At 42.0% G+C, this 27,593-nt stretch overlaps 1 protein-coding gene and 1 long non-coding RNA gene across 6 annotated transcripts in view; both read right to left on the minus strand.

Moving 5' to 3' along the window:
* Positions 1-27,593, minus strand: part of LOC115583819 (dihydropyridine-sensitive L-type skeletal muscle calcium channel subunit alpha-1-like) — a 277,692-nt gene that overhangs the window by 101,364 nt on the left and 148,735 nt on the right. For all 5 annotated transcript variants that reach the window (XM_030421006.1, XM_030421010.1, XM_030421011.1 and 2 more), the window contains one exon: positions 7,441-7,488. In XM_030421006.1, the coding sequence (XP_030276866.1) occupies positions 7,441-7,488 (48 nt within the window). The remainder of the gene's footprint in view (positions 1-7,440; positions 7,489-27,593) is intronic.
* On the minus strand, positions 15,198-17,130 carry LOC115583835 (uncharacterized). The gene is made up of 2 exons (XR_003984435.1): positions 16,923-17,130; positions 15,198-15,559 (listed from the first exon to the last, which is right to left on the minus strand). It is a non-coding gene; the product is annotated as an uncharacterized LOC115583835 (long non-coding RNA).

The following is a 27,593-nucleotide window of genomic DNA, read 5'->3' on the forward strand; positions in this document are numbered from 1 at the left end:
TCAGGGTGGGAATTTTGTCATTTTAGGGGCAAGTCCATTTGGCCTGCACTTTCTTTTCCAGGGGCACCAAGGCCACATGACAGGGCACAAAGGCCACTGGGTAAAATGTGTTGATTTACCTTTCAGACTGATACCATAACAACCTAATTTATAATTAGGCATGGATTATGTATTAAAACATTTTTTTAATACCAAAATCAAGTTAAAGTTACATTGGAAAGTCCTTTTTTGTTACGTAGGGTTAGGGTGAGGTGATTTTTGTGACACCACACTGAATAATAGTGTTATTGAATATTTCTCCCAATAGAAATTCCCCAAAATTATGGCAAAGCAGATTTTTTCCAAACAAAAAATTGTAGAATAACCAGCAGGAGACCACTAATGTGTGGAGTGATTTTGGTGACACTACACTCTGAATAATAGTGAAGTTATTTAATTTTTTGTAGTTTCTCTTTTCAGTGTTGCACTTTGTAGACGGTCCCTGCGCCCTCGTCTCACAGACGGCTGATCATACAGACAAGAGGTAATGTCCAGACGCTTGTTTTGATGAAAATACGGTTGTAGCTCGTTGTCTACCGTACTACGGTAGGAAAGAGCCGTCGTTTGTGTTTTAACAAGGTTTCACTTATGAGTTATTGATCCAGGAAGTTCGAATCTGTGAATATATTTCCAACTTTACCAGACTAAATCCTACCACATAAGTCAGTTACGTATCATGTAAAAACCAGCTGCGCGCGCTCGCTCGCTGTGCTTTAAGTTTCGTTCTTCTGTTTTGAGACGCTGCTGCTGTTTGAGAGGCTTTCAAGTGAGATCATCGTGATGATGAGACTCCACCTGCGCAAACCGCGGACTCACTGAAGTTACTGTGAGTGACTACTGTGCACTCGGATGGCTGTAATTAAAGGCAAGCCCGCTCTTACTGACCTCTTGCTCATGTTCCCCAGTGTCTGTCTCACTTAATGTCCCCACCTGGCACTCCTGCAGTTACAGCCTGCTAAGCTTTACCTCTAGTACTTTTCCACTGATCTCACCTCTGCTTCCTCATGCCAGTCAGCCACATCCACCTCGTTGTCTGACTCACCTCACCTGGACTCTCAGCTGTAGCTCATCTGCAATCAGCCAGTATAAAGACTCCTCTGGCTCTGCTTGCTGCGATAACCCATGGTAGCACGGAAAAGGCTACAATCACATACTGTCTTTCAGGAGGCAAGCTAGGAGATGCTTGACAACCATCCTTCTGTCCACACTGTAATAGTGCATTTTGGCACTATGATATAATTTCCAGAGAATCCAATAAACTAAACTATGAACTTGTGTCTGTAGACTTCACAGTGGAAAGCCTGGGAAGCAGATGGGTCCTGTCCGGTCCCTGTCCCACTATGACTAAGAGCTCAGAACATTTTAGGCAACTTTTCAGTCTGCACCAGTGGATGGAAAACTTGTCACTGCCACTAGAATTTGCTCAGTTATTCTGTCTCCTTTTTGACTCTCTTTGAGACCTTTCTTAAACATGGTTGGTTAAATCCAAAAAGGGCGAGGAACAGGAAACAAAAACATGTGATTTTATCTCTTTTATCTTTAAGCCTAAATTGATGGTTACCCCAGAAAGAGCCAATCATCCTGGCTTTGTGTATCATAGCTCTGTCCCAGACATTGAAGATCCTGCTGGTGCTGCTTCTTGTTTCCTTTAATGATTCATTAATTCCTGTTTGAATCAGGCAGTGTGGAATATCAAAATCAGTTTAGTTTTACTCAACAATCTGTTAAACCAACATAAATAAAAACTTACAATGCTGTTATGAACATGAACAAATTTCATTCACATGAAGATGTCAGTAGAAGATTTAATCTTGTATTGGTATGGATGAGTAGCACAGCAAAATATCAGAACTCAGCAGCTTCAGTCAGAGCAGATAACACTGCTGCACTAACCTAACCCTTATAACCATTTATCTTAAAGTCTGTGTCAAGCGAAATCAGCCATTTTCTTCTAAACACATTAAACAGGTCATAAATGTGTTTACTTAAAACATGTAAAAGCCATTCAACCATTTAGAATTTTATTTTGGAGCTAGGCTCACAAACTGTTTTTCAACATTTCTGCGGGTCAGATTTGCATAAACCCGGCCCTGCTGCAGAAGTGGTATAAATACCTTTAGCGCATCAGCGGTTCTCCCACTCGCTCTCCAGTCTTGGATAGCATTGCTTACAATAGTTTGCAGCTAGCTAACCAGCCAACCAGTCAGCTAACCAGTCATGTCTCTTCCACATCGCTCCTGCATCTTTCCTGGATGCCACAGTGTGCAGGGTAACGGCGCTGTTAGCTTATTTAAGTTTCCTTCGGATGACAACATAAGGAAACGGTGGATCGATTTTGTCAAGAGGAGCTAACATTACTGTGGGGAGTTAAACATCACCACCAACACCCGTCTCTGCAGTGTCCACTATACCCCTGATAGTTTCAGCAACTATCACCAGGTAATGTCTGGATTTCTGCAGAGTCCGTTGAAGCTGGTCACTGGGGCCGAACCGACCCTCTCCGTCCCCGGCTTGCATCCTCTCCTCCCGCCGACAGCAAGTGCCACCGGCATAATGTGGCTGCCGCAGCCGACCCTCTCCATTCCGCTAACAGCGGGTGCCACCGGCATAATGTGGCTGCCGCCGCCGCCGCAGCCAACCCTCTCCCTCGCTCCCACTGACGGCGGGTCCCACCGGCGGTATGTGGTGGTAGTATCAGGGCCGCATTATTGGTGAGCCGTCCCAGTGTGAACGGATAATCCGGAGGCGCGGAGCGAGGGCGTGTCGGTCTGACAGTCTGATCACTCAACTAAATACAGAGCAAAGCAACATTACATGACTGAACAAAAGTAACATAGCAACTGTAACTGTCTTTGGCAACTTATGAGGAAAACAAATACCACAGCTGTATGTGGAGAAGCGTCTGTCCTCCTGTCAGTCCTCCGCCTGTCCTCCCGCTCAGAAAACAGTGTTTGTCCCCAGCAAAAACTTTAACTCACCTAGTGTTTGTGACGAAAATAAATCACCGCGACCGTCAGCCCTCCTGACCGAGATTTCAGGGAACTTTCCCCCAGAAAACAGCCTCCGTCCCCGCGAGTGACAGTCAGACAGCGTCCTGTTTACTGATGGTGATTATGTAATTTAGCACGAAAAACTTCACTCCGTCACTTTCCGGGATGTTTGGTGGGTCAGGATCTCAATCACTACACATTATAACAGCATCCATATGATTATAAACTGTCCACGGGTTTAGATAGACAAGGGGAACACCTGGGGAAACACCGACGTCATTAACATGACAACATGACGTGTACCGTCACGCCTCTTTAGGACCTGCAGCACCGGCTTTCTGTGTGAATCCCCCCAGCACGGGGCCGTGGTTCCAGCGCCTCTAACTGACGCGCCCCCAGCGTTTCACAGCAGAAAGAAGTGCTTGTTTTTCCATGATTTTGAGACCTAATTTTATATACTTAGCAAAGTGGTCAATGATACATGTTTCTATGGTGTGACAAACTCATAACACAAATCTTTTTGCCACTTTACACAGACTTTAAGTATTAGGAGGCCACTTATTTCCCAAAAGCAGTACTTGAGAGCAAATGCATGTGCATGCCATTAAGAGCCTCTCGATGCCAGTGTGGAAGCTTAATGTGCAGTAAACACCTAGCTTTTAGCTATTATATCAATAAAAGAAAACAGCTTGATTTCTTAAGGTAAATTTACAAGGTTAAATTAAAGTGCAGAAGTATCCACTGCCATGCCAACAGACTACAGTGCAGCGTTTTCCCCCTTCAGGCTGTAAGGTTCCTTAACTCACTCCTTTTTTCCAAGCTCTGGGGCCTCATTTATAAAACTGTGCGTACGATTGATGTCAAAAGGTTGTGTACGCACGAAAAACAAAGTGCGTATGCACAAAAATATCCTGATTTATAAAACAGTGCGCATGCACATCCTACGCCGATTTCCCTTTATAAATCACACTCCACTCTAAATGTGGCGCACCTGTGTGCGGGTCATACCATGCCCATATTTTCCTATGAATATTCAGAGAAACACCCCTAATTAATATTCATTCATGACTGACAGCATGCCGAAAGCAGAGAGAAAGGCAAAGAAGCAGTTCCACTCAGTGTGAGGTGGAAGTTCTTGTCGGGGAGGTGGAGAAGAGGAAGGCTGTATTATTTGGTGGACAGTGTTGGGTTGGGTCCAGTGGCGTGCGCAGACTTTTTGAAGGGCAGGGGCGAAAAGAAGGGCACTTAAGCGCGCGTTTTGGCTCCCGAGAGGACACTTTAGCGCGTGTTTTGGCTCCCAAGAGGGCAGTTTATCAAGTTTTAACCAGCCAAGGGGGCAGTTTAGTGTGTTTTGCCAATCAAGAGGGCGCTTTAGCATGCTCTTTTGGCTCTAAGGAGGGCACTTTAGCACGCGTATTGGCTCTCAGGAGGGCACTTTAGCGCGCGTTTTGGCTCTCAGGAGGGCACTTTAGCGTGAGTTTTGGCTCTCAGAAGGGCACTTTAGCGCGCGTTTTTCAACAATTGGGCCACGAGGGGGGGCCACTGCCCCCCCTGCCCCCCCCCCCTTGTGCACATCACTGGTCGGATCACCAATGCCAAAAAGGCTCTAGAGTGGCAGCATGTGGCAGACAATGTAAATGTTGTTGCCTCAGAAGGTCGGTGTGTGGCCGAAGTGGAAAAAAAAAAGTGATCAGACGTAAAATTGGAAGCAAAAAAGCGCCTGGTGTCACACAGGCAGAGCGTCTGTGTAACGGGTGGGGGAACGGGCTAACCGGAGCTCACCCTGCTGGATGAAAAACTGACGGGGATCATCAGGGAATCCCTCCTGAGTGACGTGGTGATGGAGGTGGAGGGGGACACCGATGCCGGCCCAATTCATTCTCACTCGGTGCTCTTATAGCAACTTGAGTGCAGTTAGTGGCACCGATTACATTTGGGAAACCGGACATTGCTGGAAATTGCGCATTTTTATTTGCCTGTTCACCCACCGTATAAGGAAACTTTATGTACTGCTGCGACAAACCAATTATACCTCCTAACTCGTCTGGCATGACACGGCTAAAGGTTGGCTGGGATATCCCTGACCTGTCAATTCCCTCTGGAATGTGCCGGTTGAAACCCGAGTGTTGTGTGCACTTGAAGCGGGACCGGCACAGCGTGGTTTCTGCGTGTGCTCCTCTCTAACGCTGGGCCCAATACCGCACATAAATCCAAGAGGACAGCTCGTGGGAGTCGGAAATGGCTCATCAGCCACTCGTCACTGTTGGCCAGTGGATCTTGCTGGTCACTGAAGTTCCGCTCTCTCCGTATCCTTCCGTTTGCCACATCCTCCAACAGTGCCAAAGCAGCCATTGTGCGCCATAACACATTGTAAATACATGCCTTTATATGCCCATCTACTAGGTAATATCTGCTACATGTGTGAGAATTACCCTGACTGACTAACAGTCCTTCAGACTAACATTATAAGATAATTATAGTCTTTATCTGTATGGCAACAAAACACAGTTACAAAGTGTTTTATGCGTTATGCATTGAAAACGGAGATGAAACGAAATGCGCTATATGGTATAGGACAGCGATCCTCAATAGGCGGCCCCCGGGCCGCATCCGGCCCGCCGGCCTCCTGTTTGTGGCCCCCAAACTTTTATTCCTTCACCATGGGTTTTGGTTGGGTCAGCACGTGTGCACCGGGACTTGTCTCCATGCCAACGATACAGAGACAGCTGGGTCACTCACCGCTGCGAGCGCAACTTTTAACTTTCACTTTCGTTTTCGGAGCAGTTCGCATATTCACATTTTGCCGGTGGTAAAAGATTGAAAATGGCGTGTTTCCAAGTAAACTGCTATCACAAAGTGAACAGTGAAAATTTGCGACTCAGAGAAATAGGGATTTAAATTTGCATTCATTCTCCCTCTGACCAGGACAGTGCAGCGATAACAAAGGCCAGACGCAGTTTAACTAGTTCTACCCCGTCTCATCATGTATTTTCAAACACTCAAATATTGTAATGGACGAGGAGTTTCTCCCGGCAAACACCCTTTCACTCACGGTGCCAAAATGTTTATCATCCTTGTTAAAACTCAACACCATTTAATCAAAGAACAAATGACGTGAATTTACCCACAACCATCTTACATATCATCTTATTCACAAACACATTCACGAACCATAATTACACCAACACCAACAGAATACCCAAGAGTCATTGCGCCACAGTCCACAAGGTGCTTTGCAATATGCCAGGAGAAGCTGTGATGAAGATTTCCAATTTCCAAACGGCATTATGAGACGAAGCATAGGAATTTTGAAGAGACATTTCCTCAAAATTCAGCGATTAGCACAACACCAATAAATGCACTGAAATCGTCATATCAAGCTACAAGCAGGATGCTTGTCACATCTATGTCACAATGAAATAAAATAATGCATGACTGAAGTGATGGACACAATGTTTGAAGGCCAACAAAAAGAGGAAATATTCAACTATGTATTTTAATTTATGTTAAAATGGAAATTACATTTTATTTTAGTTCGTATTTTGTTGTTTAGAATGAAAAGGACATTTTGTTTTGAATATTATAGTATTATTGCATGTGGCCTGACCGACCTCAATACATGGACCTTTGAGTCATTGAAAAAAATCTTTGTGGCCCTTTAAGATTTGTATTTGAGTACCCCTGGTATAGGATATTAATGTATTAAACTGCATTCATATCAGTGTAAACGTTATTTGCTCTACTGTTGTCTTACTTTTGTCCTAAATCATATGTTTCCCATGTGCACTCCAGGGAGTATGTTTGTTTATTCATTGTTGAAATATTTTTTTTAAATACATTTCTTGCAAATAAACTGTTCATATGAGAGGTAATATTACTATTACATACAGTTTCATACAGTTTCTCCCGTTTCTTTCTTCTGCCATCAGTGGCGCAGTTTCTCCTTACCCCAGTTATGTGTGTACGCATGGGTCAGAGTTGGCGTGGAGGACTGTACATTTTCCCGTCAAGTTCTCTTTTTATAAATCCGACGGTGTGCATAGAGAGTTGCGTACGCCTTCTTTTATGCGTATGCATCGTTTATAAATGAGGCCCCTGATATCAAGACTTCTGAGTTGAGTTTACTGCTAACTTACTCAGGTTTACAGTGTAGCACAGTGCATAGCCTCGCCACTTATTAGCTTTTAAAATCACCATTTGTATCATGTTTGCTTATTGTGCTTGAATACCGTTGCAGTCAAGTTTTGAATGTTACAGTTAAGAAAGTTCATATGATTTCACCAACATCTTAGCCTTGTACTTTGGGGAAAGGGGGCCCTAGCTTTTAAACGCCTCTGTCAGTTGAAGCCTTTTTTTAGACAATTTCATGCAATGTGAATGTTACGTAAAACTGAAACAAGTAAATAGTTACCGTGCAGCCATGAAGACAGTAAAGTCCTCCAGAGGAGGCTAGTGCTGCCTGGGAAAGGGAAACAAAAATTAAAGAAGATGATGTCAGATTAGAAAGCAAGAAACCTTTGGGATGTAAAAATGAATATATATGGCAAAAGACAGAAAAGAAACATTGTCATTCATAAATGTGTGTTTTTGCTTGTCACTAGGAGGTAATATTTGTGTCTAAAGGTATGTCTATGTGTGGGCGGAGTTGTGTGTGTGTGTGTGTGTGTGTGTGTGTGTGTGTGTGTGTGTGTGTGTGTGTGTGTGTGTGTGTGTGTGTGTGTGTGTGTCACTGGGACTGATTGACTGATGAATGCCACCTGGGAATTGTTAGCTTGATGCAGAGAGAGGAGAGGCAGGGTGCTGATATTTCTGTTGACCGCTAAAACCTTTTACCATCACATAGCTAATTTCTGCAAGTCCATGCACAAACAGTATGTACAAAAGTACTTTTCATTGAAAGGATAAATAAACCCCCACAAACTGCAGTAACAGCTTCACGTTTCCTTTTTGGATTAAGCCCCTCGGCCAGAACCCTGTATTCCCCTCTCTGTGACTCAGGGACCTGCACATGATTATAGAGGGGCAGGGGCTCAAAGTCAGAAAAGGGCTTTTTTTTTTTTTTAGGCCTTGATAACACAATATGTAGATTAATTTAAAATTAGTAAACTAAGTAGCCTACTTATAGAAAGCTAACTACTTAGCTGTGTATCCTGTGTAGCTGTGAGTGATAAGCAACTGCCATTTCTTTTGAGTCAACAAATTATTGTCAACACGAGTTTATTCACTTTACCATAATACTGAGGTTTGGAAGACGTGCAATTCAGCTGCAATTCTTAAAAAGCAATCAGACACTGGTTTATTATTAGGCTATTTATTGGAGGGCAAGTGCAAACTAGAAATACAGGCTACACATCTAAAAATGTGACAAAACCAAGAAATGACTACCATGACTGCTACTGTGGATGTTAGTAGAACAACAATGTTTACAACAGTAAAGTCACAGTGAACTCAATATCTGGAAGAAGTTTAAGATTTGTGGCAAGATAAACAGCCGACACAGACAGCTGTCAGATTAGATCATTAACTCTCATTAACAAGCAGTTAGCTTAACAAGCACAAATGGACATTCTTCTGAAATATGACTCATATTTAAGCACGTTGAATAAATGGAAGGCGACTTGTTAGCCCCCACAAGGAAGTTATGTTAATGGATTTATAACTCACAAAGGTTCAAGTCGCTCCACTGTCACGTCTCATCTACGAGCATGGTGGAGTATGGAGAGAATTTTGTTCCTTTATTATTCAATCAAATAGAATAGATTTGAAACCAAAAAAGAGATTTGAGAGCAAAAAAGAGTAAGTGGCAATAATTTTTTTTTTTTTTTGAGATCGAAACAACAGGTTGCAATTGAAAAAAAAAAACGAGAGAACATTTCTTCTACTTCAATCAAAACTAATGTTTGTAAGTAACAACATACGACCATTTTGCTTATAAATAAGTCCTCTTTGCTTGCAAGTTCTAAAGTTTTGCTTGCGAATTCAACTGCACTTGATGGGCGGGGCCTACGCTGGTGGATGAGAGAAGAGTTCCTATTGGTTGGTTTGACCTGGCTCCAGCGCCAGCTATGTCTTCTGCATTCCCTTGTGCTGTGCTGCTTGGAGACAAGCCTGTTGCTCTTGAAACGTTTCCCATAAGTAATGAATTCCGCTATATATCGTTGGCCACAGCCTGCCATACATTCACAACAACAACAACAACACAAGTAATGAATTATAATGCCCTGCTGCTGCAAGCACACTGATTAGCAGCAACATGGTTGTCTCTGCAAGTCACGGCCTGAGCAGAGTAGCCTAATGAGTGAGTGAATTACAGGGAGGCGTATACAATGTAGGGCTGTGATTTAAACATTTAGTGTTGCATGGTACTCGCGGTGCCAAAACGTCACGGTTCCTACACAACACTACTGTCAGCCGGGGGACGGATGGACGAAGAAGACTGCGGCAGCCCACAAACACTCACTAAAAAGCTGCTAACATTGAAAATGAGTATAGTGGCGCAGCACCGTTGTTCCACCGTCTGGGGTGAACCCTGACTGTGGATTACTAAACTACCGCTGAACGCGGTGCCAGTTTCCACTGTGTAGCGGGCTGCCGCTACTCCTCCCTATGAGGGGCCGTACAAGACATAATTCATTCTGGCCCTCTCACACACATACATTCTCCTCTCACATACATATATTCCCCTTTAACACATACATTCTCCTTTCACACATACACATTCTCCTTTTACGCACATATATTCTCTTTCACATACTTATATTTTCACTCTCACACACACATACATTCTCCTTTCACATACTCATATTTTCACTCTCGCACACCTACATTCTCCTTGCACATACATGTATTTTCACTCTCGCACACATACATTCTCCTTGCACATACATGTATTTTCACTCTCACACACACATACATTCTCCTTTCAAACATATATATTCTCCTATCACATACACATATTTTCACTCTCGCACACACATACATTCTACTTTCTCAGGGACACAGGAAGTCCCTCCTTAAACAGGAAGTCGATCTCAAACCAGGAAATACATGTGCTTGCTTAGCTTATATTAGCCAGACACAGCAAAACTATGCAATGATGCTATACTCATCCTATTTTCCCAGTATTTTTTTATTTTTGGAGTAAGTAGCAATGAAAATGACATAATTGTTTTCTAATAATGTCTTACATTATTAAAAAAAAAAAATGTCTTACAATGTCTCCTCCTTGAACCGGCACCTTATCGTGGTGGAGGGGTTTGAGCACCCGAATGATCCTAGGACAGCGGTCCTCAATAGGCGGCCCCCGGGCCGCATCCGGCCCGCCGGCCTCCTTTTGGGGCCCCCGAACTGTTATTCCTTCACTATGTGTTTTGGTTGGGTCAGCGCATGTATACCGGGACTTGTCTCCATGCAAACGATACACAGACAGAGCGCAACTTTTAACTTTCACTTTCGTTTTCGGAGCACTTCGCATATTCACATTTTGCTGGTGGTAAGAGATTGAATATGGCGTGTTTCCAAGTAAACTGTTATGACAAAGTGGACAGTGATAATCGGCAACTCGCAGGAATAGGATCTTCAAAGTTGCATTTATTCTGCCTCCAACCGGGACAATCTCCACGTATCTGACAGTGCAGCGGTTTTAAATCCTTCGTCTTACTTTACCACCTTGCGCAGTCTGACAAGTTTTAGCTAGCGACCTCATGTATATTCAATGATGCAAAGAGTGTAACGGACGGGGAGTTTCTCCCGGCAAACACCCTTTCACTCACCGTGCCAAAATTTTTATCATCCTTGTTAAAACACCATTTAATCACAGAACAAATGACGTGAAATAACCCACAACCATCTTACATATCACCTTATTCACAAACACATTCACGAACCATAATTACACCAACAACAACAGAATACCCAAGATCCATTGCGCCACAGTCCACAAGTGGCGTTACAATATGCCAGGAGAAGCTGTGATGAAGATTTCCAATTTGAAATGGCATTATGAGATGAAGCATAGGAATTTTTAAGAGACATTTCCTCAAAATTCAGAGATAAGCAAAACACAAATAAATGCACTGAAATCGTCATATTAAGCTGCAAGCAGGATTCTTGTCACATCTATGTCACAATGAAATAAAATAATGCATGACTGAAGTAATGGACACAATGTTTGAAGGCAAACTAAAAGAGGAAATATTCAACTACGTATTTTAATTTATGTTAAAATGGAAATGACATTTTATTTTAGTTCGTATTTTGTTGTTTAGAATGAAAAGGACATTTTTTTTTGAATATTACAGTATTATTGCATGTGGCCTGACCAACCTCAATACATGGACCTCTGAGTCATTCAAAAAAATCTTTGTGGCCCTTTAAGATTTGTATTTGAGTACCCCTGTCCTAGGAGCTATGTTGTCCGGGGCTTAATGCCCCTCGTAGGGTCTCCCAAGGCAAACAGGTCCTAGGTGACGGGTCAGACTAAGATCGGTTCACTCGCCCCTGATGACAGAAAGAACAACGAGGACGTGCATGTCGCCCGGATCGGCGTCACCGGGGCCCCACCCTGGAGCCCGGCCTGGGGTTGGGGCTCGCAGGCGAGCGCCTGGTGGCCGGGTCTGTGCCCACGGGGCCCGGCCGTGCGCAGCCCGAACGAGCAACCTGGGCCCGCCCTCCCGTGGGCTCACCACTCGCGGGAGGGTTCAGAAGGGGCCAGTGCAGTGGGATATGGGTGGCAGTCGTGGGCGGGGGCCCCGGCGGCCCAATCCCCGGATGGTGACTCTAGCCATGGGGACATGGAATGTCACCTCACTGGGGGGGAAAGAGCCTGAGCTGGTGCGGGAGGTCGAGCGGTACCGGCTAGAAATAGTCGGGCTCACCTCCACGCACAGTCTGGGCTCTGGAACCCAACTCCTTGAGAGAGGCTGGAGTCTCTTCTACTCTGGAGTTGCCCGCGGTGAGAGGCGGCGAGCTGGTGTGGGCTTGCTTATAGCCCCCCAGCTCAGCCGCCATGTGTTGGAGTTCTCCCCGGTGAACGAGAGGGTCATTTCCCTGCGCCTTCGGGTCGGGGATAGGACTCTCACCGTTGTCTCGGCTTATGGGCCGAACAGCGGTGCAGAGTACCCGGCCTTCTTGGAGTCCCTGGGAGGGGTACTGGAGAGTGCTCCAACCGGGGACTCCGTCGTTCTCCTGGGGGACTTCAACGCCCACGTGGGCAGCGACAGTGTTATCTGGAGGGGTGTGATTGGGAGGAACAGCATCCCCGATCTGAACCCGAGTGGTGTTTTGTTACTGGACTTCTGTGCTAGTCACAGTTTGTCCATAACGAACACCATGTTCAAGCATAAGGGTGTCCATATGTGCACGTGGCACCAGGACACCCTAGGCCGGAGATCAATGATCGACTTTGTGGTCGTGTCATCTGACCTCCGGCCGTATGTCTTGGACACTCGGGTGAAGAGAGGGGCTGAGCTGTCAACTGATCACCACCTGGTGGTGAGTTGGATCCGCTGGCGGGGGTGGAAGCCGGACAGACCTGGCAGACCCAAACGTATCGTGAGGGTCTGCTGGGAACGTCTGGCAGAACCCTCTGCCAGGGAGATCTTTAACTCCCACCTCCGGGAGAGCTTTGACCAGATCCCGAGGGAGGCTGGGGACATTGAGTCCGAATGGACCATGTTCTCCACTTCCATTGTTGACATGGCTGTCCGGAGCTGTGGCCGTAAGGTCTCCGGTGCCTGGCGCGGCGGCAATCCCCAAACCCGGCGGTGGACCCCGGAAGTAAGGGTTGCTGTCAAGCTGAAGAAGGAGTGGATGAGATCCGCCCTGAGTACCTCAAGTCTCTGGATGTTGTGGGGCTGTCTTGGCTGACACGTCTCTGCAGCGTTGCGTGGCAGTCGGGGACAGTGCCTCTGGACTGGCAGACCGGGGTGGTGGTCCCCCTATTTAAAAAGGGGGACTGGAGGGTGTGTTCCAACTATCGGGGGATCACACTCCTCAGCCTCCCTGGGAAAGTCTATTCCAGGGTACTGGAGAGGAGAATTCGGCCGATAGTCGAACCTCGGATTCAGGAGGAACAATGCGGTTTTCGTCCTGGCCGTGGAACACTGGACCACCTTTATACCCTCCGCAGGGTGCTCGAGGGTTCATGGGAGTTTTCCCAACCAGTCCACATGTGTTTTGTGGACTTGGAGAAGGCATTCGACCGTGTCCCTCGTGGCATTCTGTGGGATGTGCTCCAGGAGTACGGGGTCGGAGGCCCTCTGTTAAGGGCTGTACGGTCCCTGTACGACCGGAGCAGGAGCTTGGTTCGCATTGCCGGCAGTAAGTCAGACCTGTTCCCAGTGCATGTTGGATTCGGCAGGGCTGCCCTTTGTCACCGGTTCTGTTCATTATTTTTATGGACAAAATTTCTAGGCGCAGCCACGGGCCGGAGGGGATCTGGTTCTGGAGCCACTGGATCTCATCTCTGCTTTTCGCGGATGATGTGGTCTTGTTGGCTCCTTCGAGCCAGGACCTCCAGCATGTCCTGGGGCGGTTTGCAGCCGAGTGTGAAGCGGCTTGGATGAGAATCAGCACCTCCAATCCTGTTGGGATCCTCCCGGAAGAGCTGGAGGCAGTGTCCGGGGAGAGGGAAGTCTGGGTGTCCCTGCTCAGGCAGCTGCCCCCGCGACCCGGCCCCGGATAAGCGGACGATAATGGATGGATGGATGGATGGATGGTCTTACAATGTGTGGAACGATTGCATGGAGAAGCTACAGATTATTTCGTTCATGGGAGGCTTTATGGAGAACTTTGTGATCACATTCAAACCTTATCTGGATTTCTCCCAATCTCTCAAAGATTTGTGGAAGATTCAAGAAATAGAGAGGCAATCAATACTTTACAGTCCTTACATGGATTTCTTAACTTTCGGCTGACTGCTTTTGAAACCAGACAAAGAACCAGGTCTCGCTTGTGCTTCTCAGCCAATTACAGCGCGGTAGATGTTTGACGCAACCGTTACCATGGTAACCGTGGTCAAGAACCACAGTGTGAAAAACTCGTTAGAGCTTCTCTCAAAGTCTCACTGCACAGGCGCAAAGTGTAATGTGCGTTTGTGGTTTGTTGTGTATTGAAGTCATGAAGTCATGATGGAGGGAGGACAATTGCTTCCTTTGGGACATATTTTGGCTACTATACGAATGCCGAGGGACAGTTTAGTCGAAGTCAGTAGCTCTGTTTGAACGTGCGAATATGATGTTTATCACGACTTTGGCTACTCTTGCTGCATTCATTTCAGCTCCGTTGACTGGAGCAGTATCTACTGGTGGCAGACGACACGATGACAGACAGAAAGCCTGTTGTTTTGATAAGGTTTTGCCTGTGATACTATTTTAATGTATAATAAATCTATATTTAAATATTAATCTTGGTGAAATTACTTCAGTTTATCAATATATCAGTGTTTTTTCAATATTTTGAAGACATTTTTAAAAATCCCAGCGTATACCAATAACCGTGATCATTTTGGTCACTATTACCGTGGTATGAAATGTTCATACCATTACATCCCTATCTATAATCAACCAAAATTTGTGCCTGTGTATACTCTCATTCATCCAGGTCATAGATATATCAAGGAAACTGAATCAAAGGCAACTGGATTTGTTTATATGTACTTGAAATACATACAAATAAATCCAGCAGCCTTTGATTCAGTTTCCTTCAGAAAACCAAAATTGTGTGACAGCATTCTACAAAAGGATGAAAAATTAAAAAATTTGAAAAAATGTTGTTCAAAACTGTGTAACCAGTCTATAAGTAGACCTGGCATCCTGTAGAACCTGGCAGGGCCACTATGAAACTATTTTTATGAAAGTAATGCAGTTACAATTTCAAGTGGTTTCAAACTCTGAAAACACCACATTAAGATTCAGGCATTTAAGGATATCAGCCCTGATTTATGCTTTAAAATGTGTGTCAAACGTGCAGATTGTTTGATACCCTTTTCAAAATACCATACCGAATATTCAATACAATATATTGTGATCTGTCAACACAATAATACGTTTGATGTGTGATGCTTACAGAGTCATTATTTATTAAAGGATTAATGGCAAAACTCTTTCCAGACTTTCTTTTCTCTAATGCCACAGCACCCTTAGTGTTGATTTCAAAGAAGACAAAAACTTTCATGAAAAACAAATCACTTTATTCAATGCCAATGAGGATAAATTAGGTATAGATAAAAGTAGGAAACACTTCAATTTTATGTAAACTGTCCAGATCATGTCCTGAAATCAAGTTTATTTTATACTGAAGTAGGTCAACTGTTAATGGAGCTCTCAGGTCACACATGTCCTCCTGATGCCTCTTCTGTGGATACTGATACTTCCTGATGCTGCTGGCCGTTGTCTTGACAGCTTTTGCTTGACTGAAGCAACACCAACCCAACAATACTTTCCTCCTCTGATGGTTTCTCATACTGCAAGGAGATTCTGGCGGGGTCCAGGAAAACCTTAAACACAGCATCATCAGGTCACTCCGATGATCTGTAATATATGGTAGAACCACTGTTACTTATATTATACAGTCATGATTAATCAGTCGCAACAATGCACATAACCACTGCATAAATTTGGTTTTGAATGAAGGAGAAGCATGTAGTGGTATGGTGATCTCAGTACTAAAGTCAAGGTGATTACAGTATTAAAACCCAAATGACAACAACATGTTGTTGACAATTACATTGAAATACTTTCTTTGTTCAATTGTCCTTCTGTAAGGATCACTCTTTGTTGATGTGGCAGGCCTGCCCTTAGCAAAAACTAGTTTATTCAAGTGTACAACAAGTATACTTATTGTATACTAAAACTGAGTCAGTATACTTGAAGTGTACTTTTTATATACTATATTTTATATACTTAAGAAAAGTCTAGTGAAGTTTACTTGGCTTATACTGAAAAGTATAAAGAATAGTCTAAGACTAAATACATTAATACTTAGACTTACACTTATACTAAAGCTTATACTTATACTTCAGTATACTGTAATGCCCCTTGTGGACTGTGGCGCAAAGACTCTTGGGTATTCTGTAGTTGTCGGTGTAATTATGGTTCGTGAATGTGGTTGTAAATAAGATGATGTGTAAGACGGTTGCGGGTTAATTCACATCCTTGTTCTGTGGTGAAATTGTGTCGAGTTAACAAAGATGATAAAAATTTTGGCACCGTGAGTGAAGGTGTGTTTTCTGGGAGAGACTTCCCGTCTGTTAAGCTATCAGTCTGTGTGGTAATAAATGGTAAATTTCTGGCTAGCACTTGCCAAATCACAAGTACTAATACTTAGTGTATCTTGATCTAAGTGCAGATTAAGGTCAAGTCATTGATATGTGCTTACATTTAAGTTAACAGAATAAAGATGTTTTTCACTACACACATTTGCATTGCGGTATTACCCCTGTTGTAAACTTGTTAATAAACTAAAATGTGGACTAGAAGTATATACATAGTACACTAGTAGTATATAGATGAGTGTACTTGTTGTATACTTGAAAGTGTACTTCTGTAAACTTAAAATGACTGTATAAAGTATACTTAAAGTTTACTTTTATAAACTTAAAATGTTCCAATTTAGTCCGAAGAAGTATTAAATTAGTATACTTTCTAGTACGCTACAAGTACATGGTCCATAGTATACTTGCTATACTTATACTCAAGCATACTTAATAAAATGAACTTCAAGTATACTACTTTTTGCTAAGGGTGATAAAAGTGTTGTGACATTTGGAAACATTTATAAGTATGTTTATTTTAGTGTAGGCATGTGAATTATTTTGAGCACTAAAAGTATTATTTCTGTTTTATTTGAACATGGTCGTGTTCTCTGTTTCTTTGAATCAGTAGTTGCACCTACCATGCTTTTATGCAGAATGACAGGATTACACTGTTGAAGGCCTCAGTAGTGATGGCTGAGCATCTCCACATCACTTAAGACTGTCCGAGAGACAGGACTGACTGCCACTGAGCCTGAAAATAATATTACAGAGAGAGTTCAAACACTGAATTAGACTGTGTTAGTTTAAGTGAATAAACAGGCAACTAATACATATATATACAGAAATTAAGGGATATTTGAGTAACTCACAACATGTTTGTCAACTCTGCCAAAGATGTGGTGGTGTCTGCAGGGTCAGTCTTGTAGTGGTATGTTGACCTGTTTTTTTTTTTTAAAAAACAAGGTCTATTTTGATTATTTTTATGCACCCAAGCACCTCATTTACATAAGAGTAGATGTCTTAATCATTGTTGCTGCTTATGTCCATCATCAGCCATCTGATCATGACTTACCTGCTCACTTGTACTCAACTCACTCCCTATTTCCATGGTCAGATGGCTGATGGAGGACAGAGGCAAATTTACATTTAGCCAATTATATTGCCCTTTATTTACAATTCATTCTGATGTGCTGGAGATAAACAGAAAATGATCTGAAATGAATTTAATTTGAGGCAAATGTATCTTTCTTCATCTGTCCAGTGTTCAAACGAACAGAAGCACATGGCTAATTATTATGCAGAATGACATTACGAAGTGTTCACGATATTTAGCTTAATCAATAATCCATTGTCAAATGCAATACTGATATTCTGAGCGTAGTGATGGTTTCATGTCCTGCATTCATCATAAAACGTGCCTCAGGAGTTACCACTGTTTGACTAACAGACTGATAAAATATAAAACCTTTTGACTAATAGTGTTGTACCTGGGAGCGACACAACGAGGCTAACGGCTTAGCTGTCTGTGATGCCATGCACAGTAACTTACGTTAGCTGCTAAATTATATAACTTATACACCTCTACTGCTCATGTCATGTTCACGTAACTTAAAACTCATACAGACATTTTACATACCACCTCATCCTCCTTTAGCTGTCCCTCAGTAAGGTTTTAAATACTTCATAGGTCCAGTGATGCTAAATTAGCCAGGTTAGCCGCGGACAGTGCTGATGCCAGGTTCAACAGGCTAACATGAAAAATAAACAGTAAAGCATCATAAGAAAGGGCAAAACTTACAGCTTCCAAGTTTGAAGTGAGCATCAATCAATCCTTGATCTTCATTAAACCTTCTTTGTACTGCCACGGGAAAGCAGTCTGCAGTAGTTTTCACACACGTCAGAGTTTTCCAGTTGTGGGGTTATTTCCATTTAAAATGAGGTGAATCCACTCAGCTCCTCTGTCCTCTGAGGCGGGGGGCTATTCAGCCAACAACAGAGACCTTTCAGTGATTAGCTGTCAGCTTCTACACAAGGCTGGTAAGGCCATCACATGCCAGAGAAAAAATGGTGTCCCTTCACAAAAGTAGTTTTCAGGGAGTCCCACCCAGTCCCACCCTAACAGCCAATCACAGCACTTTTCCACTAAACTACTTCCTTTTCCACTATACTACTTCCTTTTCCACTATACTTTCTCTCACACACACCTTTATTCTCCTCTCACACCCATATATTCTCCTCTCACACCCATATATTCTTCTCTTACACACACATATCTTCTTTTACATTCATATATTTTCTTCAGATATATATAGACACATATTTTCCTTTACATGAAAAATGAAAAAATATGTGTGTGAAAGGAGAATGTATGTGTGTGAAAGGAGAATGTATGTGAGTGAAAGGAAAATATATGTACGTAAAAGTGAAAATATATGTATGTGAAAGGAAAATGTATGTGTGTGAGAGGAGAATGTATATGTGTGAAAGGAGAATATATGTGTACGTAAGAGTGAAAATATATGTATGTGAAAGGAGAATGTATGTGTGTGAAAGGTGAATATATGTCTGTATGAGAGAAAATATATATATGTGAGAGGAGAATGTGTGTGTGTGAGCAGGCCAGAATGAATTATGTCTTGTACGGCCCCTCATACCTCCCAGCTCCCGCTCTCACTACAGCTGTTCCAATGTCAACAAACACACGTGGCAAATAATTTAACATATGCACGCACATTACCAAACTCAGATTTATGTGTGTGTTATATTATGGAATGGATCTACAGATTCATTGGCAACACTACAGTGATCTTCATTCGCTGTTGTTTTTTATTGACCATGACTTTTATTGTTATGCAATGTTACATAAATACTGTCAAAATAATACAACCGTTTTTCTTTTAATGCCAGAATGGAAAACCAACAGCAGTCACAAGCTAGGGTAAGTCATTGCTTAATTTGTTTCTGTACAGCCTAAGTGACAGTAATGCATTGTACTGTGATGTACTGTAATGTACTGATGTTTTGCACCCATGTAAATTGACCACCTAAATGTGTCATGTAAATGCACATTTTCACGTTACATGTATTTTATCAGGATCAGTCTCTTCTCTTCATGTAAAGAGAACATGACCAAGTTAGGCTTTTAACACTGTACATTTTCACTACTTTTTCTACATTGTTTCTACTGTAGACATTATACTGTACCTGCAATTTCACCATTAATGGTACGGGATTATTCAGGTAAAATAAATTAATTACTCTGGCTTTGCCATGATGGTAGCACAATGATGGAGCTGCTGATTTAGGTTGTGTGGTTTAATTTGTCTGTATTTTCTCTGGTACTTGGATGTGGTGCATGTGGCTCATAACATTATTTTTCTAGCAAGTACATTGCCTAATTGCCTCTGTCATCAATGGTTCTGTGCAATGCCTTTCATATACTGAAATTTCTCCCTCAAAAAATATTTCATTTCAATGTAGTTGTCCAGTTTACTGGTGAAGACATTGCCCAGGATGACACAGCTCCAGGACAGGTGGCTCCTTTTTAAAGCAGCAGGTACATAATTACTGTACTTAAAATGCAACTTCTTTTATGTTTGCTGTGTTAATACTGCAGAAAAAACATGAATACATCATGGTTTATGTCCTTATATTGTTTGTCATTTTAATAGGTGGAAATGGAAGGAGGAAACTTTCAGTTATTCCTTTAGAGGCTGAGGGCTACGCTTGTCAACGTGGAGTGCCAGCATCTGCAGAGGCATCATTGTGTTGCAATCCTTGCAGCTAGCCTTTGGCATGAGGGCAAACTCGGGAGCACTAGCAGGGAGAGGTGTAAGGTCAAGTTCGTCCTGAAGAGGAACAATGTAAAGGACAAACTTCCCTCCCCCTGAAGCACTTCTTAATATGGCCCCAGTGTAGCCCTCAGCCTCTAAAGGAATAACTGAAAGTCATATCTATTATTGATTTTGGGTAGCGTCTAGCTTGTTAAGCAGGTGAGCAGTCGGCTAATTTATGCCCAGCAGTGTGGCGTTGAGACAGGCTACTTCACAACAGAGACAAATAAATGCAAGTTATAGCTTGGCAACTGAGGCTTAGGGGGCAAACAACACAGTCGACTCGATTCATTTAAGTGTTACCTGGCTGGTGGGCAGGGGAGGAGGAGTGTTTGGGCTGCAGCTCTGCACTGTCTGCTGCTACAACGCGCTTTCGGTTGTGTCTGCTCTGCGCGTTCACGTTGACAGAGGTGTGTGAGGGTGGGGTGGGGGGTGGAGGGAATATTAATTGGGGCATTATTAACACACGCTTTTAATCGACGAGCACTTATAGATGATCATGTCAGCATGGGCCACAAAAACAAAACAAAAAAAAACTGTGTTTTTTAGCTAGCAAAAAAGATTGTTTGGTTATAACTAGCAGATTTTTTGGAGTGCAAAAATTCTTTTGATAACTTTTCATCAGACACATCTGGAGATTCTATGTGCAAAGTTTCCGGCAGATGGCGCTTAAATTGTAGGAGGAGTTCGAAAAAGTAGGTTTTGCATATGTGGCGCTTTAGCGAACGAAATGTGCCGCAGAAGTGGGTGTGTCCTATGTCAGAAACCCCAGCTCTATTCAGGGAACATATGGATATAAGGTTTGCAAAAGTGTTATTCAAAATGTGGAAGTTACAGGCAAAAACGCTATGGCATCCATTATAGCGCCACCTAGTGGAGTACAAGTGCAATTTTTGGTATGGAGTAACTGGAATAAATTTCAAAGCTCTCAGCATGATAGTTTGACTGAAATTAATGTTTGTTGTTCATCTTGCAATAAGCCACGCCCACATCGACCAGTCATGACCACCTTGAAGATATGGCCTCAGGATTGGCCCTACATCATACCGACCAAATTTCGTAAAAATCTGTGTAGCAGTTCAAGATTTACAAACTTCCCATATTTTTAGCACCCCGTAGTGGCCAAAATTTGCCAAATTCGGCTCATCCCTTCCCAGTCTCATGGCAACCAAGGATGTAAAATTTGGTGTTAATAACATTTAGTTTGACCGAGATATCAAACAGTTTACATTTTTATAGCTAGCTACCGAAATTTGTTCGTTAATAATTTGCGCATTTTTTGACCGAGCAAAATACTTTTGATAACTTTAGATCAGGTCCAGCTGAAGAGTGTACGTGCCAAGTTTCACGCAGATCGGAGAAAATCCCAAGGAGGAGTTCGAAAAAGTAGGTTTTCCAGATTTTGCGAAGAAATTTCCAACCGGAAGTGGGCGTGGCCAATCGCAGGCAGTGATTCAGCTCCATTCAGGGAATCTGGGGATACATGGTTTTTGAATGTACGACATACGGTTTGGGAGTTATAGGCAAAAATGTGTTGGCCTAGGTTATAGTGCCCCCTGCAGGCGGATATATGTAGTTTTTTGTGTCTGAGATATTTGCAGGAGCCTGGACTAACCCTCCAAATTGCACCGCCCTCCCTTGCACGGTTTAGCCTGCAGCACCACTTTTAACCGGAGAAAAATAAAAATACAAATCTTTACAATTACAATAGGGTTTCTAGCACCGCTGGTCCTAGGAAACGCGTATGCTTGCGTACGCGTACCCTCGGCCCCTCGGGCTTGGCCGCCTAAAAATCTTTACAATTACAATAGGGTTCCTAGCACCGCTGGTCCTAGGAAACATACGCGTTCCCTCGGCATGGAGGCCCCACATGTGTCAGCCCTGATGGGCAGATGATGGGCCCTTGCTGGGCTTCATACGGGTCCCACATGGGCATAACTGGGTTTTCCCCATGTGAGTCCCACAGATTTTCCCTTACATGGGCTGATGATGGGCCCTTATTGGGCTTCATATAGGTCCCATGTGGGCAAAAACAGTTTATCCCATGCCTGTATTTTTCGTGGGTTGGTGATAGGTACACATACACATATAATAACATAACATTTAGTTTAGTAAAGAAAGGTGTGTAAAAGTTAAACTAAAATGTTTCTATATATTCAATGAACATAGACAGTTGATGCTTCTTTTCAATACAGTAGTGTTGGTAATGAGATTGGTATTGAATAGGGGTGATGATACATTAGGACGTGTAACTGAAAAGTAAAACAATGATTAGAAGACTAAAGAGAGGCCAAACAAATTTCTAAGGAAAACAGTTTATTCAACAACAAATATAGAAAAAACAGTGTAATGTGTGTATGTGTGCTATGTAATAGGGCTGCATGATTCTGGAAAAAATGTGAATCACGATTTTTTTGCTTAGAATTGAGATCACGATTCTCTGGCACGATTTTTTTTCACAAAATGTTTATTGCACTGATGAACTTGAACAAAACAAAAAAAACATTGTAGAATGGCAGAGGCATACTACTATGCCTCTGACAAAGCAATGTTTTTTTTGTTTTGTACCAAGTTCTATCATTGGATGAGAAATGATTTTTACAAAAGTAAAGAAAAAAATTAGGGCATCTTTTAATACCTCATGTTGTACAGGGGCCGTATCTTTGGCTAGGTGATATGTGATAGCTGCTGTGATCGGCTTTCTAAAACGGAGGCATAATACTCCTCCTTTTCCAAAAGCCACCTCAGAGGAAGGCGTACACATGTGACGTGACGTGAAGCTCGAAGTTGGGCTTTGAACAGTTGACGACGAATTTGTCTTCAAAATAAGAGCTTTACATTGCACCCCATTGGAGTTTAGAACTGGGTTCTTAGCGGGGGGCTTTTAATTTGAAAGTAGCGACTCTTCCTAGCTAGTCGCTACAACAACAAGCTAACACAACCATACAGCTAGAGAGACGCTAACATCTCCCGGATTTCAGCGGCTGTCCAGTTGCTCATCTGGCAGGCAAGGTGGAAATAAGTGTACCCTCCGAGGCTGCAAATCGGCGGACCAAAACAGACCCCCAACTTGCCGCCCCCTGTCTAAAACCGTGACCTTGCCGCCAAAAGGATGGGCAGATTGGCGGCTTGCTGCCCCGTCTAAAAACGGCTTCTCACTCACTCCTTCCAAACACTGAAGTGCAGACGGGCTTCCTCCACTGAATCACGTGTTGTAAAGACGCTTTACCACAGGTTGAGGGAGGAGGCAGCGGCAGTGCTGCATTTGGGGGCGCTTAAAAAATAATCCGGGAGGAAAATAGGAGCATTTGTTTGTGATTCAGCTCGAGATATAAAATGCTTCAGAATCGCTGTGTGTAGAAATGAGATCACGTGTATGTGTGAATCGAGATCGCGATTTTTTAACGATTTTTCGTGCAGCCCTACTATGTAATGATGATGGTCTTCTACTCCTGTGTCCCTGTTCCAACGGCCCTTTGAAAAGAAAAAAAAAGGATGAAGATGGACTTTACCTCATTTAATACTGCTTTGAGATAGCTGATTACTTTGATCTATGAAGTATCTCAAGGGTGCTCCAAATTGAATTTAAGACTTTCATAGACCCTATACAGCCTATATACTGTAGTGATATGAATCTATCACAGTTAAATTGTCATGAAATTTAAACCCAAAATGGCAAAACAACAGATCATTCTTGTAGCAAACATCATTCCCAACTATAAATATGAAATATATTTTAATTTTCATATTTTTAAACCTTTAAGTGCTGTATTTGTTTTGATGCCAAAATTCACATGGTGATTATGAATACAGCAAATACTATAAAAAATAGAGTAGAGTGTAGAAAAAACACTGAGCACGGTCTCTGTCATTTATATCTTGCATATTTTGTGACTTACAGGTTTTGCTCTCCTCCATGTGCTCTCATGGCACGGTTTCCTCCCCTGTCCCTGGCCAGCCATTTTGACACTGCCTTTTCCGCATCCTTTCTTGTTATGTCTTTGGTGAGGGAATTTCTTTTCAAACTCCCTGTCAGTGACATCCAGAAAAAACAGAGAGGGAGAGGTGTAGCATTAATCATAAAGGGTATTATTTAGATGTTACATATGGTGAAATAAATATCTAAAAATGATGTTTGTCATTTCTCTGTCATGGTACAGCCACACCCACTAATATCCCTCTTGTCCATGATTAGTAGGTGTTATTAGCACCTACTAATAAGCCAGATGAATATCCGACTGGCCCTCTCTCTCCCATGCACTCTGCACAACACAGAGATTTTATATATTTCTTTATTTTCTATTTATTCAACACCTGATTCTATTTTTAATATAAGGATCATCTTAATATTTTGTATAATTAACTAGAATATTAGATGGCATTAAAAAGTTATGTTGAAAAATTTAAAATTGTGATAAGATAAACTAAATGAATAAATAATAAACAATATACACAAAATACATAAATAAATACAATAAAACTGCATAATCCGGGTATGGTTCATTCTTTCATTATTCTATTTAAAAAACAAAATCAGTAAAACAAGCAAATGGAATCTGTGTACCCTTCGTTCTTTGTTTTTTTCCATTTCAGTACCAAATTAAAATAACAGAAAACAACTCTGTTTTTCTGTTATTTTGTTTTAAAACCAGAACGGAAAAAAACAGAATAACACAAAATCACACATTTTTGTAGCTGTTATTCTGTTTTAAAACAAAAACAGAATAACGTGAAAATTAAGTTTTTTGATTTTTACTGTTTTGTTATTGTGATATTTGGAAAATTCGGATTTAGGAGAGACGTGACGGTAGACGTCATGATGATGACGTCGGGGTGTTTCCCCTGCGGTTATTTATCAAAATATACACCTACCCGGCATTTAAAGGGGACCCTGCGGTTAATTGAAACCCGGCTATTATTTGGTAATAAATGGTACATTTACACCCCGCTCTGTACGCCAGAGCGGCGGCGGCGGCCATGCGCATCCGCGATTCATTTACAGTCTGGAGGCGGAGTGGTGTGTGTCTCCTCTCTGCTCTGACTGCAGGCTGGGACTGCTGCACGAGGCTACTGAGAGACTGACCGCCTGTGAGTGGTTTTGGACGGGGGAGAGACTCACGGCAGCACCCGCTGCTCGTTGAGCACAGTAACTGCAGAGTGATACGTGCTTTCAAGTCAGAGTCTCCAAACACCAAAAAAGTCTCCAGGTGTATTTTTTTATAAATAACCGCAGGGGAAACACCCCAATCTCATCATCATGACGTCTACCGTCACGTCTCTTTAGGAGCGGCAGCGCAGCTTTCTGTGTGAATTACATGAATTACAATTACTGCGCTGCCGCTCCTAAATCCGAATTTTCCAAATATCACAATAACAAAACAGTAAAAATCAAAAAACTTAATTTTCACGTTATTCTGTTTTTGTTTTAAAACAGAATAACAGCTACAAAATGTGTGATTTTGTGTTATTCTGTTTTTCCGTTTTTCCGTTCTGGTTTTAAAACAAAATAACAGAAAAACAAAGTTGGTTTTAATTTGGTTTTGAAACGGAAAAACCAAAGAACGAAGGGTACACGGATTAAATGGGTCCGTTTCTCCGTCTTGAAACCGTAACGGAAAAACCGAAAATGAAAAAATGAGAGACAGCAACCACGTAAATATGTGTGTCTGCACCTTCATTCAAATGGTAATTCATTTTGCAAAATGGTTTCAAGACGGAGAAATGGACCCATTTGCTTGTTTTCCTGATTATCACGGACATACACATATTTATATGATCACGGATTGCCAACTTGCGAGTGTCCTAGCGGAAACGTAAACACCGTTCGCGGGTAACACAGAGTTTAGCCAATCATAGACCCCGCTGGTAGACATTGGGATTATGGGTAATGTAGTACTTCTTCATGACTACGTGAAAATGAATGTAACGGTCAAACCTATATTTGGATAAAAAACCTCCGAAAAAAACGATATGACCATCGAGCGTCTGACAGTTGCATAGTTCTAACATAATTAGTGAGTCTACACTTGGCAAATTAGGACAGTATGTTAAACTCATTTACGTTCTTGCTAGCTAACGTTCTTGCTAGCTAACAGACGTTTAGGCTAAACGTCTGTTAGCTAGCAAGAACGTTGATAAAGGGAAAAAATAGTTGAACAAACTTTTAGGTTTACACAGTGCTTTTTTCAGTTCTATGGTGTTGTTTGTTAGTCAGGACTTACCTTCGACACTGTTTGGCCCAAATCAAAACTTGTCTTCTTCAAACTGGTGATCCTGAGGCAACTCCAGAATGATGAGTGTAGCAAGATTACTTCTCATCTCCATGACAACCCCCGCCACACACGCGCACAGTTTATAAAAAAAATACACTGGCTAAAAGAGCAGATAGGATATCTGTGGCTGTGGTTGAGTTTATTCCTGTTTTTCTTTTTTTCTTCTTTTTACCTCACATTATAGTGGCTAAAATACCAAAACATTTTGATGACACCTTAAGTGTAAATAATATAACAATATTATAACAATTACATTTTTGGCCCAGTTTTTACCTCACATTATAGTGGCTAAAATACCAAAATATTTTGATGACACCTTAAGTGTGAATAATATTACAATATTATAACAATTACATTTTTGGCCCAGTTGGGAACCATCTAGTTCCCATATGTGCTGGCCAACTGGGATGCCCATCTCTCGCCCATGTATATTCTTCTGGGATGCCCATGTGGGGCCCAACACCAACCCACTTCAAAGCCCACTCTGAGCCCATGCCCAGTTAAAGCCCATGTAACCCAAGTAAATCTCATGTGGGCCCCACTTGTACGTGTTGGCTGGGGACTGTCATGTAAAACATGTGGAGCTAGACACCCTAGCATGCTTAATTTTCACCCAAAGAACAAGGACCATAATAAAAATCAAGTAGGCGTGGCAGATACAAACACAGCATATATATATATATATATATATATATATATATATATATATATATATATATATATATATATATATATATATATATATATATATATGTGTATATATATATGTATATATATATATATATATATGTGGGCCCCACTTGTACGTGTTGGCTGGGGACTGTCATGTAAAACATGTGGAGCTAGACACCCTAGCATGCTTAATTTTCACCCAAAGAACAAGGACCATAATAAAAATCAAGTAGGCGTGGCAGATACAAACACAGCATATATATATATATATATATATATATATATATATATATATATATATATATATATATACATATATACATATATATATATATATATACATATATACATATATATATATATATATGATTAGCTTAAAATGTATGTAGATATAGCTACTACTACAGAGTGGGCTTGATAAAAATACCACTTTTGAAACTGCCAGTTATATGAGACACTGGTTGATGGATAGAGTACTTTATTAATCTCAAAGGGAAATTAAAGTGTTACAGCCACTTGACATAAACCAAAA

This window comes from Sparus aurata, chromosome 6 (assembly GCF_900880675.1).
Source record: "Sparus aurata chromosome 6, fSpaAur1.1, whole genome shotgun sequence".
In the NCBI taxonomy this organism is placed as follows: domain Eukaryota; kingdom Metazoa; phylum Chordata; class Actinopteri; order Spariformes; family Sparidae; genus Sparus; species Sparus aurata.